The 12,178-nt window shown below is 43.7% G+C and overlaps 2 protein-coding genes across 4 annotated transcripts; one reads left to right on the forward strand and one right to left on the reverse strand.

Moving 5' to 3' along the window:
• The first annotated feature begins 440 nt into the window (after positions 1-440).
• LOC123401369 (LON peptidase N-terminal domain and RING finger protein 2-like) lies at positions 441-2,411 on the forward strand. 2 transcript variants are annotated; one of them, XM_045095156.1, is made up of 2 exons: positions 441-569; positions 1,271-2,411. In XM_045095156.1, exon 2 carries the CDS (start codon positions 1,300-1,302, stop codon positions 2,188-2,190), a length of 891 nt encoding a protein of 296 aa, XP_044951091.1. In that variant the 5' UTR covers positions 441-569; positions 1,271-1,299; the 3' UTR covers positions 2,191-2,411. The 2 variants fall into 2 exon arrangements, with proteins under 2 accessions (XP_044951091.1, XP_044951092.1); XM_045095157.1 differs by lacking the exon at positions 441-569 and adding an exon at positions 605-1,064.
• Positions 2,412-4,083: 1,672 nt separating this feature from the next.
• Positions 4,084-9,254, reverse strand: LOC123404462. 2 transcript variants are annotated; one of them, XM_045098392.1, is made up of 4 exons: positions 8,705-9,254; positions 8,086-8,455; positions 6,764-6,858; positions 4,084-4,340 (listed from the first exon to the last, which is right to left on the reverse strand). In XM_045098392.1, exons 1-3 carry the CDS (start codon positions 9,209-9,211, stop codon positions 6,806-6,808), a joined length of 930 nt encoding a protein of 309 aa, XP_044954327.1. In that variant the 5' UTR covers positions 9,212-9,254; the 3' UTR covers positions 4,084-4,340; positions 6,764-6,805. The 2 variants fall into 2 exon arrangements, with proteins under 2 accessions (XP_044954327.1, XP_044954328.1); XM_045098393.1 differs by lacking the exon at positions 4,084-4,340 and adding an exon at positions 4,757-5,913.
• Positions 9,255-12,178: the final 2,924 nt, after the last annotated feature.

The raw sequence follows: 12,178 nt of genomic DNA on the forward strand, positions 1-12,178 counted from the left end.
TTAATAGGTAAAGATTGGCTAATCATGTCTCGACGAGGAGACTCCACTTGGGTCCAGATCCACCCTCCCCACCCCTCCTTATCCACAAGAGAAAGAGCTGTACGGTGCAAACAAGGTGCGGCCCGCCCGCTGTTCGTCTACCTACTCGGCCTTGTCTGTTGCGTTGGAGTACTATTACTATACTATACTAATACTCTGCTATACTACGTGATAAGAAATCGGTGATATAAGCACGCATTTCGGCAGCATCAATCTCAATCTCAATCTCAATCTCAATTCAATCATCTCCAAATATAAAAACCGGACCAGGCGGCAGTGGGTATGGCGTGGGGCCCACCACCAACCGGTAGATCGGTTAGATCTGATGGGCTTTCGCAGTCCATCCACTTATAAAACGCCATATATATATATATATATATTCATCAGTTGGTATAAGTGCTAGGCTCTATCACTCTATCCTCTTCCCCCGCCCGCCCTCTGCCGGCCGCCTCCCCTGCCCCCTCTCCGACCGCCACTCCGATCCGCTGGCCTCCTCTGCTCCACCTGGAAATTTTCCAGCCCAAACAAAGGTACACGGCGGCGCTGCATCCCTCCCTTCATTCACGTTGATCGCTCGCCTTTTTTTTTTGCCTTGTTAGTTGGCCACATGATATGAGGATATGATCCGGCGGCTTCTCCTCGTCTTATCCATCCCCCCCATCGCCTTCTTTCTCGAGCGGATCTTCTCGCTCACTCACATCTGGTCCGTCAGACTGGTGCCAAGAACCGCGTCTCTGAGAGCCAGGGTTAATATTCGTACTAGTTTTTGTTCTTCGCTTATCTTCTGCTGGGAAATAGTATTTGGGAGAACTTTGCCTCGGTTCGATTACAAGCCAGTCTACAACTCTGGTTACAGCTGCCAGGATCACCACCACCAACTTGCCTCGGATGATTCGTATTTGTATGTACTATCCATAGTGACCGATTTTCTTTGGAAACAGTAGAAGCTTTTACACAACTCTCTGGTGGCTGATACAGAGCTATTTCACTGCAATTATGGGAGTGTTAATGCCTTCTCAGAAAAGGTATTATGAGAGTGTAAGCAATTTTCTTAGCGCGTCGATTTGATTTTCGTTTAGCTGTTGCATGAGTTTAGTATGTCTGCAATTGACTTTCGTTGCTTATTAATGTTCCAAGACCGCTCAGCAGCCAAATAAAAGGATACAGGACAATCATATTCAGAAGGTTACTGAACACATCACTTTCTTTGTCTTTGGGTATCTCTAAACAGGCTCATCACCGGAACAGGACTTTAAATATATGGCCTTTAAGACTCTGCAAGTTCCATCCAGTTTAGCAAGGCCAGACAGCTGCAGTTTCACTCCCTCCAACCCCAAGTCTTATTGCTATCACCCAAAACCTCACTCAAGACCGCAAGCAAGAATCGCCACGAAGAATCGCCTCCACAGTTCACCAGTACTGAAATGCAGAGCCAATCCGCACGGCTGCGTCGACGATGTTGTCCAGTCCCGTCAGGATCATCAGACTACTGAGATCCCCATAGTCCTCCACCAGTCGGTCGTTTTCCCTGGCCAGACGCTGCAGCTGCAGACGGTTGAGTTCAGATACCGCATCATGATGCACACACTACTGCTCCAGGAACGCCTCAGCTTTGGTATCATCTACTCCGGCAGGGAAGATGATAGTAGTAGGATGGCCGATGTTGGATGCATGGTCCATGTCGTCGAGTGCGACAAGCTCGTCGATGACCGCTTCTTCCTGACCTGCGTCGGCGGAGACCGGTTCCGTGTCCTGGAGGTCGTCAGAACAAAGCCCTATGTCATCGCAAGAATTCAGGTACTGACTGACAGAGACTCGCCCGATTCAAGTAACCTGGGGTGCCTGATGCAGCAGGTGGAAGGGCACCTGAAGAACGTGACAATGCTTTCAGACAAGCTCAACTGGAAACTAGTGGTAGACCATCAGGCTAGGCAGCTCAGCAGGATGCATTCCCCGGAGTCTTTCTCCTTAGTCGTGGCTCGGTTGTTTGTCGAAGACCGTTCAGAACAGCAGTGGTTGCTCGGGTTAGACGACACAGCGCAGCGATTGGTGAGAGAAGGGCGGTACCTTGAACAGAGGAGCAAGTACCTGGCGGCCATAGCGGCGATCAGGGACGCCTTTGGGCAACTGTCCTGCAATGAGAAGCAGTAGCAGGCCTGATGCATTGGAGCTGCCATTCTGGTAATAGATATGTACTACTTGGCTACATTGTAGTTTAATATTTTGCTTCTTTCTAATGTGTATATATTGTATATCCTTGAATGTTTGTTTTGTGGTGAAACTTCACAAACTTCTGGATGTACTTTGTTACTCAGTCATGTATAAACACACCATCTTCAAGGTTTCTAGAAATTATGAAGAGTATACAACTACTGATCGGGAACTCATCAGACAGAACAGCACGCTTTCTTTTGTGTTCCTCTTCCTTTTTCTTTTCTTGGAAGGGAATTCCAATCTTTCATTAAGAGTCACTTGCCATTCCAGGTTTATTGATTGCATGATGTTGTTATCGCGTAGACAAAAATAAAATAAAATCTGAGGACTCTGTTCTTGCTAAAAAAATCCTATAGAATTGGAGTGTAGGAAAGCATCTCAACTCAATTTCTTTAGGATTTTTTTTAGGAGTTGCTCTAGCTAAGTCCTAGGAAATTGTGTAGGAAATCAGTTCAAATAAACTGTGTTGGTCGCTTTTTTTCAATTGAAATGCTTCGAAAATTGAAGAAAAACGGTTTCCGAGTAAAATTGGACTGAAATCTTAAAAATTGGATTGACAATCCAATAGGAAGGAGTCCAAAGAGGGGAACAAAAGGATAACACATCCATACTCCAAAGGACTCGTTCGCACCACTCTCATTCATACTTTTCCCTATTGTAAGTAAACGAAGAGGGAGCTGAAAAATCTGAAGCTGCTTTGGCCCATTCATAGAAGCGACCTTCGCTCCAGGAATCCTCAAAAGCAATCTGAACTTGTTGGATTGAACAGTCAGTTGATGAGAAGTGTAAAGTCATAAAAATAATTGTAGCCGCCGCTAGGAGAATCCATTGGCCGCTTTTCTCCAGCGGCTCCTCTCAGTCGTCAATGGTGATGGGTTAAGCAGATCTATACGTGTGGATCATGTAGCTTTAGGTTAGACCCTAGTAGCTTAGGTTTTTGGTCGTTCATCGTCTTGCCTTTGGCAATGGCGATGGCAGCACTAAATAAAGAAACTTCAGATCCTTCTTCGATAAGGCAATTGGTTTTAGGATTGGGGGTGGATTGAGAAACCAGTCTGCTTAAGCAAACATGACATGATGGTGACAGCATCCTCGATGTTAAACCTCATGCGTTGTGTATGTACTTGTACCGTAGAGTAGCAGTAGCGTACGTGGGTGCAGTTTTGTTAGTCACGCACCCACGATCGCCTCCTCTCGAACATGGCCTGGCTAGCACTACAAGAAAAATGCTAACTTTTGACCTTCAATATTTGTCACTAAATGGTCGCTCGCTGTTTTCCATTTGTGACCTTTTTGCGACCAAAAACAGTTGGTCAAAAATTGTCCATCTCTAATGAACTTTGACGACAAAAATGAAAGGTCGTTGTTTCTACGACCAATTTTTTGGTCATTGGCAACCTGCCCACACCATGTCGGATCCAACGTGGCAAGCTGACATGGCAAAATTACGACCAAATGATAAGGTCGTTTATTAGAATAGGCCCGGTCCAGTTTGGTGTCTATACGGGTCAAGCCCATTAATTCAGCATATTTATTGTTTTTTTCTTACAATTTGTTTAGCTACATGGGCCAGGCCCAACAATTTAGCCTTTTTATTCATGGGTCGTGGACTTTTCGTGATCTATTTCTTTTTTGGGCCTATGTATTTTTATTTTCTTAACCTTCACCTTTTCACAATTGATTTTTTTAGCGATTTTGCTCATTTTTTAATTGTTTGATTCGTGGCCTTTTTAGGGCCCTAATAGTATTTGTTTCATTTCTGACGTATCGGCAATAAATAAGCAATATTTTGGTCAACTGAGCCCCAATCACACAATTTTTCACAAATGATGACCAAAATGAGTATATTATATATATTACAATCATGCCATAGTTTACATCATCCAGGAATTTAGAACAATTACAAAATTGTTGCTATGAAGTACTCCCTCGACCCCGAAATATGTGAATCAAAAGTGACTTAACTTTATACTAAATTTAGTAAAAACTAAGTCATTTTTGATTCACTTATTTTGGGACGGAAGGAGTATATAATTAGCTACAAAGATGAAGTGTTCCCTTCTTCCAACTCCTTGAGCCTAAAGCTCCTGCAAAAGAGAGTAAATTATCATTATCATGGATGTAAATTCAGAATGAAAGAAATATCCTCCTACAAAAAATAAGAGGAAAAGAATATTGAACAGAATAATAAACAAATACACAAGCAACTAGGAGTCGATCCTGAAGCATGAGGGCACAGATAACAATGGCAACCATGAGTAAATATTAGCAAACATTATAGGATTCAATTATGCAGCGGCGCCGCTGCTGGTGCTCCCATGCGACGGCTCGTATGCACATGTACCTAAATAGACGTAAAGATTCTGTCTAATGCTTAAAATTCAAAAAGTTTTATTTTTAAAACCGTTAATTTAATCGATGATCTGTTTTCACCGTTGACTTTGTCATGACAAGATCTTCGAAACTAGATCCCATGTCGACATGTTTCGACAAACTTTTTTTCTTTCCGTCATTGCCACATTGTTCCACTCACTTGCTATATTATTAACCACTTACTTGCCCAATAAAAGTAACTTAATTTCCATATTTTTCATGTCGTTTCGTGCAAAGATTGTCGATGGTTATAAATGCAGTCCAAAAATGTTTTGATGTGCTTGTCATTTTTATTCTACTAAGTTGTCATGTGGTCTCATAAAGCTTGTAGGTGCTTATAAAATCACAGTTGCCACATATATTTTTTGTATGTGTGAGGTTATGATCTTTCGAAACTAGGAGTCCTATTTAAGGAAATTAAATCTTCGTTGTGTGTTGCATATGACAATGTAATTTTTTTTGTATGTGTGAGGTTTTTTGGGTTGGTCATGTACCTCAGTTTCTACTGAACCTGTGCGCAGGCAATATGTCTAGCGTTGCACTTTAATGGAATGCAGCATTGTGTTCCTTTAAAAGGAATTTCTTGATGTGATCTCAGTAGAAGCTACATGCATGTCATCTCTTTCGGTTTGGGTCTTTACGATGAAGGACGGTCGGAGATCCGTTTCTGGGAAGACATCTGGCAAAGAACAGTATCCAACCTTGTATAGCATTAATCGTGATAAGGATAATACTATTATGCAGGTGCTCAATCATTCGCGCCGAATATTTCATTCAGGCGTGATTTGATTGGCCCCCGACTTATGTCATGGCATAATCTGTTATTCCGTCTGGATTAGATTAGCCTGTCACAAGGCCGGGATGTGTTTCGCTGGAACCTTACTACATCAGGGTCTTTCACAATAGACTATGTACCATGCGCTCACGCATTCTGAGGTACCGATGAGTAGTAGCAAGAAAATTTGGAAGGTGAAGATTCCACTAAAAATTAAAATCTTCATGTGGTATCAACAATAACAACAAAGCCTTTAATCCCAAACAAGTTGGGGTAGGCTAGAGCTGAGACCCCTAAAATCTCACAACCAACTCATAGTTCTGGCACATGGATAGCTAGCTTCCAAGCATCCCTATCCCTGGCTAGTTCTTTGGTGATACTCCAGTCTGGAATGCGACAACGACAAATCTAAGCTCCTTTCGGGATCTCTCACAAGAGTTCATGTCCTTGTCCATGATAAGATCGTCCTACGGGAGGTTGAAGGAGATGTGTTTCCTCCAGATCATCTCCTCCTGAAGCAATTGATTAATGGTAATTTGATGGTTACAGTATCTGTCATAGTGGTATCTTTTAACTTTGTTGTAGGATCAGAAGTCAGCTTTAGAATAAAAGTAGGAAGGGATTGGACTGGAGAGAAACCATTGCAACATTTAGTTTGGATAAGACGAATTATGATATAGGCTAATGACTAAATGATCAATTACATATGAGAGAGAAATCAATAAAACTTTATGACAAGGAAACCTTTAAGCGAACAACCTAAGAATATCTTCACTGTCCGTATAACTTTTATAGCCGCAAGCAAAACGATAAATAGTATTCCTTCCGATCCGTAATACTTGTCGCAGAAATACCCACAGAACACACTAAAAAAGGTATTTCATTCTGCTGGAATTTATTATACCAGCATTCTCATATATGAGCAGGCACGAACATTTGCAAAAATAGGGAATGAGGAAGGATCCCATGTCATCGGGTCATCTGAGACGCTAGAGTGAGAAGCACTCGCACAATCTGAGAAATGGGAGTACTAAGGAGGAAGTAAGCTGGCAACAAGGCAGTATGACAGAAGGGAGGGAAGGCGAAAGAGTAAATCCAGTAGCTGGGTGAACGCATGCCAAAGGGAATTGAAAGCTTCTAGGGAAGGGATGACGAATCAAGACATACAGAAAAGATCCAAGAAGCAGACTGCCATGAGAGCATGACAGGATGTAGCCAGGTGAGCAACAGTTTAGCAAAGGTCATATAGAGAATCTTGGAGTCCTCTCTTTCCATTTGGTGCTTGTAAAAAGGGAAGTAGAATCTTCTACAGCAAAAATTACATTTTAGATACCTCAACTTACAGGCAGAACATAAGCTTACCTGATCAACCAATACATCATGATAGCGTATCAGACCAGCCGGTCATCCTATGCATTGTGCAAAAAGTTCAGCTCGACCATGTTCCCCGCCAACATCTGTATCCAGAAGGATAAGAAGTCAAATAATCAATGATATTCCAAAAAAAACAAGCAGATATGAGAAGGCATCAAGGAGATATTCAGATAAACCTATGGGTATAGTTTTAGGAAGGAAAAATAATCACAGGGTTGAAAACTGAAACAACATTAGGAATGAAGAACGTGCAGCCTCAGACTATTGGCTAGTCTGAAATTATTTTAAGCTTCTTTCACACCATATCAAACACAATAAATATGCTCACACTATAAATCCTAGAATCAGAAGTGATCATGACAGCTCAGATCAAGATTATCTGTAAATGAATATAGGCTGAAAATATGAAATGAACTCAGCTTTTCAAAATACTGGTGCCAATGGACTTGCCACTCATAGCAGGACTCTCCTCTAAGTGATAAAATGAACAATTGTTTCATACAGTTTAAACCAAGTCACTGTTATGGATGTATGGATATTAAAAGATCAGCAGGGATAAGAATATAAAATGACAGAAATGTAACTAGCACTAAGCTTCCACCTGTACGGATTGAGCTATACACATTCAACATTATAGTTTTTCATGCAGTTGTCTTCATCTTCCAACTGTTATGCATCTAGCTTGAGGAAAAAAACTGCACTGGAGCCATGCACTAGCACTATCATATAAAGTTCTTGCATATGTGAATAGGCAGGCCACAATAACATCTAGTCCAATTATTATACACATATAATTTTCTAATCTTGGTTTTAACTGTTTTGTGCTATGGATATTCATATGCTAAATTGGGCAGACAGAAACTCTGATAGATTTGCATCACATAGTCCAGTGGTAGTGACAATAATAGTAATAATAATGTTAGAATGTTCGAAACAACGTTGCTACATAACTTTCGACAAAGAAGATACCCAACCCCCTCTGCTTCAATCACAAAAACCACGCCAGTAGAAGAATGACAGCCCGTCACTTGGTGACATAAACTGAAGTATATACTGCTAAAAAGGATATATTTTCTAGCTCAGAACTAGTACTATTAAATAGAATGCCAGCACAGAAGCATCGAGATAAAACACTATAGAGTAGTATCGCTATGTAATTTAAAGATAATGAAGGAGCAATATAAATAATTGATAAGACACTACTTAGAATTGTTAGCTTAGTACCAAAGGATGTGAACAACATTCAGTCAACCGATTCTCCAAAAATAACTAGTTTTTACCATGCATGCATTGAAAAAGCATGTTATTACCTGCATTATAGACACTTTCGTATGGATGGTACCGAGATCCGCTGTCGGTTTTGGGTATTTTTTTCAACTCCAATGACTGAAGATGGAGCACATAGATGTTGTTCAATGTCGACAGGAACACCATATTATTTTCCTCAGCAAACGCTTCTATCATTATGTTGTCCTTCTTTGGATTCAGGGGAAGTAATTTGGCCAGTTCAATAGTTCTTCTCAACCTCCACGGAGCAACACCATTGCAATCGGTGGTCCGCTCCCATAACTGCACGGTGAAGCTTGACATGTCGAGGAAACCCAGACCACCACTATCTGCCCTTATAAATTTGATGAAGTGATCTCTATTCACATTTGGCATCGGTATAACAGCTAGGCTCTGCATTTCAAAATTAAACTCAAGGATGCCTGATGAACAGGTAAGAATCCAGTAAATGGAATCTCCAACCAGCACAGCGGGCTGCCTAGAAACTGCTATGACAGATAGTATCTGATCAAAGGCGGATCCACGTTCGGACTCGGATGAAATTGGTACCGAAACGAGGTTACCCCATACGCCGGTCTCCGACGAGTAAACACAAGCGACCGCCGATGCTATGCCGTAGTTGCGTGCTGCTAAAAAGACTACCTGGAAGTGTTGGGCGTCCCCCGCAGCACGAAGCACCGCCCCGTTGACGAGGGTCGTCCTCGGATCGAACCGAGGGGGATAGGATAGGCGGCGCTTGTCGCCGGTGACGGGGTCCCAGACGACGAACTGGTGGCGCATCTCGTGGGACATGAGTACGAGTACGAGTCCATGGCGGCAGTCGAGTAGCGTGAATCGGCTGCCGGGTTTGAACTGCAAGGAGAAACGGCCGGGCGGGACACGGTTGGGGGGCTCCGATGTAGGTAGGAAGGAGATGGCGTGATGCTCATCGTCCTGGACGAAGCAGCCGAGGAGGGGAGGGCTGCGGCGGTGGTGGATGCGGAAGCGGCGGAGGAAGCCGGGGTCGGAGGCGACGCTGCGCCAGCGCTTGCAGACGAGGGAGGCGCGTGGGAGGGAGGATGGTTGCGGCGGGAGGCGGAGGAGGATCTCAGGGAGTAGGTTTTCGTCCTCCAGCGGCGCCGCCGACGACGAGCGGCGGCGGCTGCTCATCTCGGCCTCAATGACGCGATGCGATGGGGATGTGTGCAGTGGGCTGGATGCAGGCCGTGTGAAGTGACATAGAAGATTAGGAGAGCCCAGAACTGGGCTGGAACTGACGATCTGGAGGGCCCAGAATCTAGTGATTTCCAGCCCAGTAGCCGGACACCCCTAAATCTATACTACTAATAAAAGATCAAACGAAAACTTCTCTAAATACACACAACTATTACCACCATAAAAACAAACATCAATCATCACCACACAATTAGTCAACAAATTACAATCTAACGGTCTTCCACCATCCATTCAATCCGACGGTGTGCAGTTACCAAATTAACAAAGGCTGACCGTGCTCCACCTCCTCCTACCTCCCCCTCCCCGTCCGCCTCCGCGTCCAACTCCCCCTCCCCGTCCGCCTCCTCCCCTCCCCTCTCCGCACCCGCCCGCTCGCCCCGCCCGTTGCCTGCTCGCCCCGCCCGCCGCCTCTCCCCCGCTCAGCCCCGCCCTCCGCCTGCTCGCCCCGCACGTCGCCTGTTCCGCCTCTCCCCTGCTCAGCCCCGCCCTCCGCCTGCTCGCCCCGCCCGCCGCCTCTCCCCTGCTCGCCCCGCCCGCTCGCCCCGCCCGCCGCCCTCCGCCTGCTCGCCCCGTCGCTCGCCTCGCTCGCCGGCCCGCGTCGCTCGCCAGGCCGCCCCGCCACTCCCCCCGCCGCTCGCCGTACTCGCCCCGTCGTGCCGCGCCGCTCCCCCTGCCGCTCGCCGCGCTTGCCCCATGATTTTTTCCCAAATGAATCATAAACTAGGAACAGTGTCTCATCATATGAATCCCTCTCAGCAGCGCAGCATCCTTCCCCCATGATTTTTTTCCCTACTAGCCATGGCCCATGGGAGTCAGCGGCCCTCCCGTCTCCGGCCATCCAACAAGAGGCGGTTCCAGGGGAGGTGGATCTCGGTGGTCTCCTGCTGCTCGCAGTCAAGTTTCCCCAATTCCCATGGCGGCCTCCTAGATGGCGATGGGTTCTTCAATCGGCAGCGGCCGGAGCCTGAGAGGACCCTCGGGAAGTGTGAAGTGGGCTGGATGCAGGCCGTGTGAAGTGACATAGTAGAAGATTAGGAGGGCCCAGAACTGGGCTGGACACTGAAGATCTGGAGGGCCCAGAATCTAGTGATTTCGAGCCCAGTAGCCGAACACCCCTAAATGCAACAAGAAAAGAAACAACATTCTCCTTAAAAAAAGCACCTCTGAAAACTGGCTTTAGAGGATTATTTTTCTGATGGCAAAACATTTATTTGACTTTTCTTATTGTCTCTCGCCACGGCAATTGCCTTCCTTCTCCGCTTACTAGTTAGCATGCACGTGCAACGCACGTCTAAAATAACAAATGATATGTCAAACATCAGAAATCCTAACAAAGTATATGATAAATTTATTGAAAGTTTCAAATTTTACATGTAATGGATAACAACTAATTCCTTACTCTTACAAGTAATTGGAATTACCAATCTTCATGAATCAACATGCCTATTGAATCCATATCAAACATCCTCTATATATGTTTCATTTACAACATATGAATAAAGTGCAGCCTTATTGCCCTTCTCACTGTTCTGGAAAATTGGAAGTTTAAAATCATTTTCCAAGCACAGAATTGTAGTGAGGCTTTGTTGAACCTTCTCGTTGTGGCGGGTAGGAAGACAAGTTTTTGTAGTGGCAAAATAAAGCAAACAAATCAAGACTTCGTTAAACAAGAAGCCATGCTAAGTCTGAGCTATACATCCTCTCACACTCCATAACCTCTTGTTAAATATACATTTTAATATCATATTATCCTTCCAGTCAAATAAATTCACAACCATGATATGCACGTTCATTCTAAAAATGGATTGACCCAACCGTACAAAAAATAAATAAAGGATTCATACAAGGAATCAAAAATGATAAATATTGCATAAGGAAACCCAACGAAGACTAATAGTCATTGAAGATTTAGAAACAATTGAAAGGATGTTCGAGCCATCTTATCAATTTGTCAGTTATATTTTATTGAAAGGATGTTCGAGCCATCTTACCAATTTGCCAGTTATATTTTACAGCAAGAAAAAGGACAAGACAGCTGAGACAACACTAATAGATGTAAGGCACTAAGAAAGCAGCTAGATAAATATGCAAATATACCAAAAAATTTAGCATGATGGTGAAAAGACATAGGGCCACTAAAATTTGAGATGATCCAAGGGTAATATATTTGTCAGTGATTATTGATACTGACATATGTATTCCGGTGCGGGAGTTGGGCAAGTTCCTCGCCGCCGTTGTTCCTTACCCGCCGAGAGAGGACCATGGCAACGATCGAGGGCCGCTTCCCCATCGCCACTTCAGAGAAACTAGGAAGAAAAAGGGCCTCTAAAAGTGTGAAGTTCCTGGTTACTTTTTTCTTGATTTCTGATGACATATTTAAGAAAGTTCTATCCACATAGATGGATTCCTTACCATAATTCGCAAGAAAATTCATTCCTAATGATTCTACAAATGCCTGAAATTAATCATAGATATTTTAGTAACAGCAATATGAAATTATGAATAAGGTATGAAAAATATATCCCACCATTTAAGATTTCTCATTTCCTTTTCAGCCCAGGTTTTAACCATTTTCCGGGGCTTATGCTTGCAGTAACCATATCTAAAACGATAATCTCCTTGAACACATCTGTCTCTATCCCTGCAATAAACAAATGTCATTCAAACCATTTTAGAACAATTATTTTAACAAGTGCGAAAAGGATAGAGCATATCACATGACACAGTACTGCAATATGTTTCAACAAGAATCTATAGGGAGCAACAAACAAGTGTAAAGAATCGAATCTTACTTCAAGACAAGGACAGAGGTTTTATAGAATTTGATTGCTAGCTCCTGGCCATCTATTTTTGTTGCATGATAGACATTTGTAAACATTTGTAAACATTCCAGTGATTACA

This window comes from Hordeum vulgare, chromosome 6H, assembly GCF_904849725.1.
Source record: "Hordeum vulgare subsp. vulgare chromosome 6H, MorexV3_pseudomolecules_assembly, whole genome shotgun sequence".
In the NCBI taxonomy this organism is placed as follows: Eukaryota; Viridiplantae; Streptophyta; class Magnoliopsida; order Poales; family Poaceae; genus Hordeum; species Hordeum vulgare.

What these genes read in the sequence shown, in the direction of transcription:
- LOC123404462 (XM_045098392.1), bottom strand. Translation starts at nt 9,211, where the DNA reads ATGAGCAGCCGCCGCCGCTCGTCGTCGGCGGCGCCGCTGGAGGACGAA. An exon ending in GGGACGCCCAACACTTCCAG is followed by an intron (nt 8,456 to 8,704) that starts GTAGTCTTTTTA and finishes TTTGAAATGCAG; the next exon opens with AGCCTAGCTGTTATACCGAT. An exon ending in CGAAAGTGTCTATAATGCAG is followed by an intron (nt 6,859 to 8,085) that starts GTAATAACATGC and finishes TTCTGGATACAG; the next exon opens with ATGTTGGCGGGGAACATGGT.
- LOC123401369 (XM_045095156.1), top strand. Translation starts at nt 1,300, where the DNA reads ATGGCCTTTAAGACTCTGCAAGTTCCATCCAGTTTAGCAAGGCCAGAC.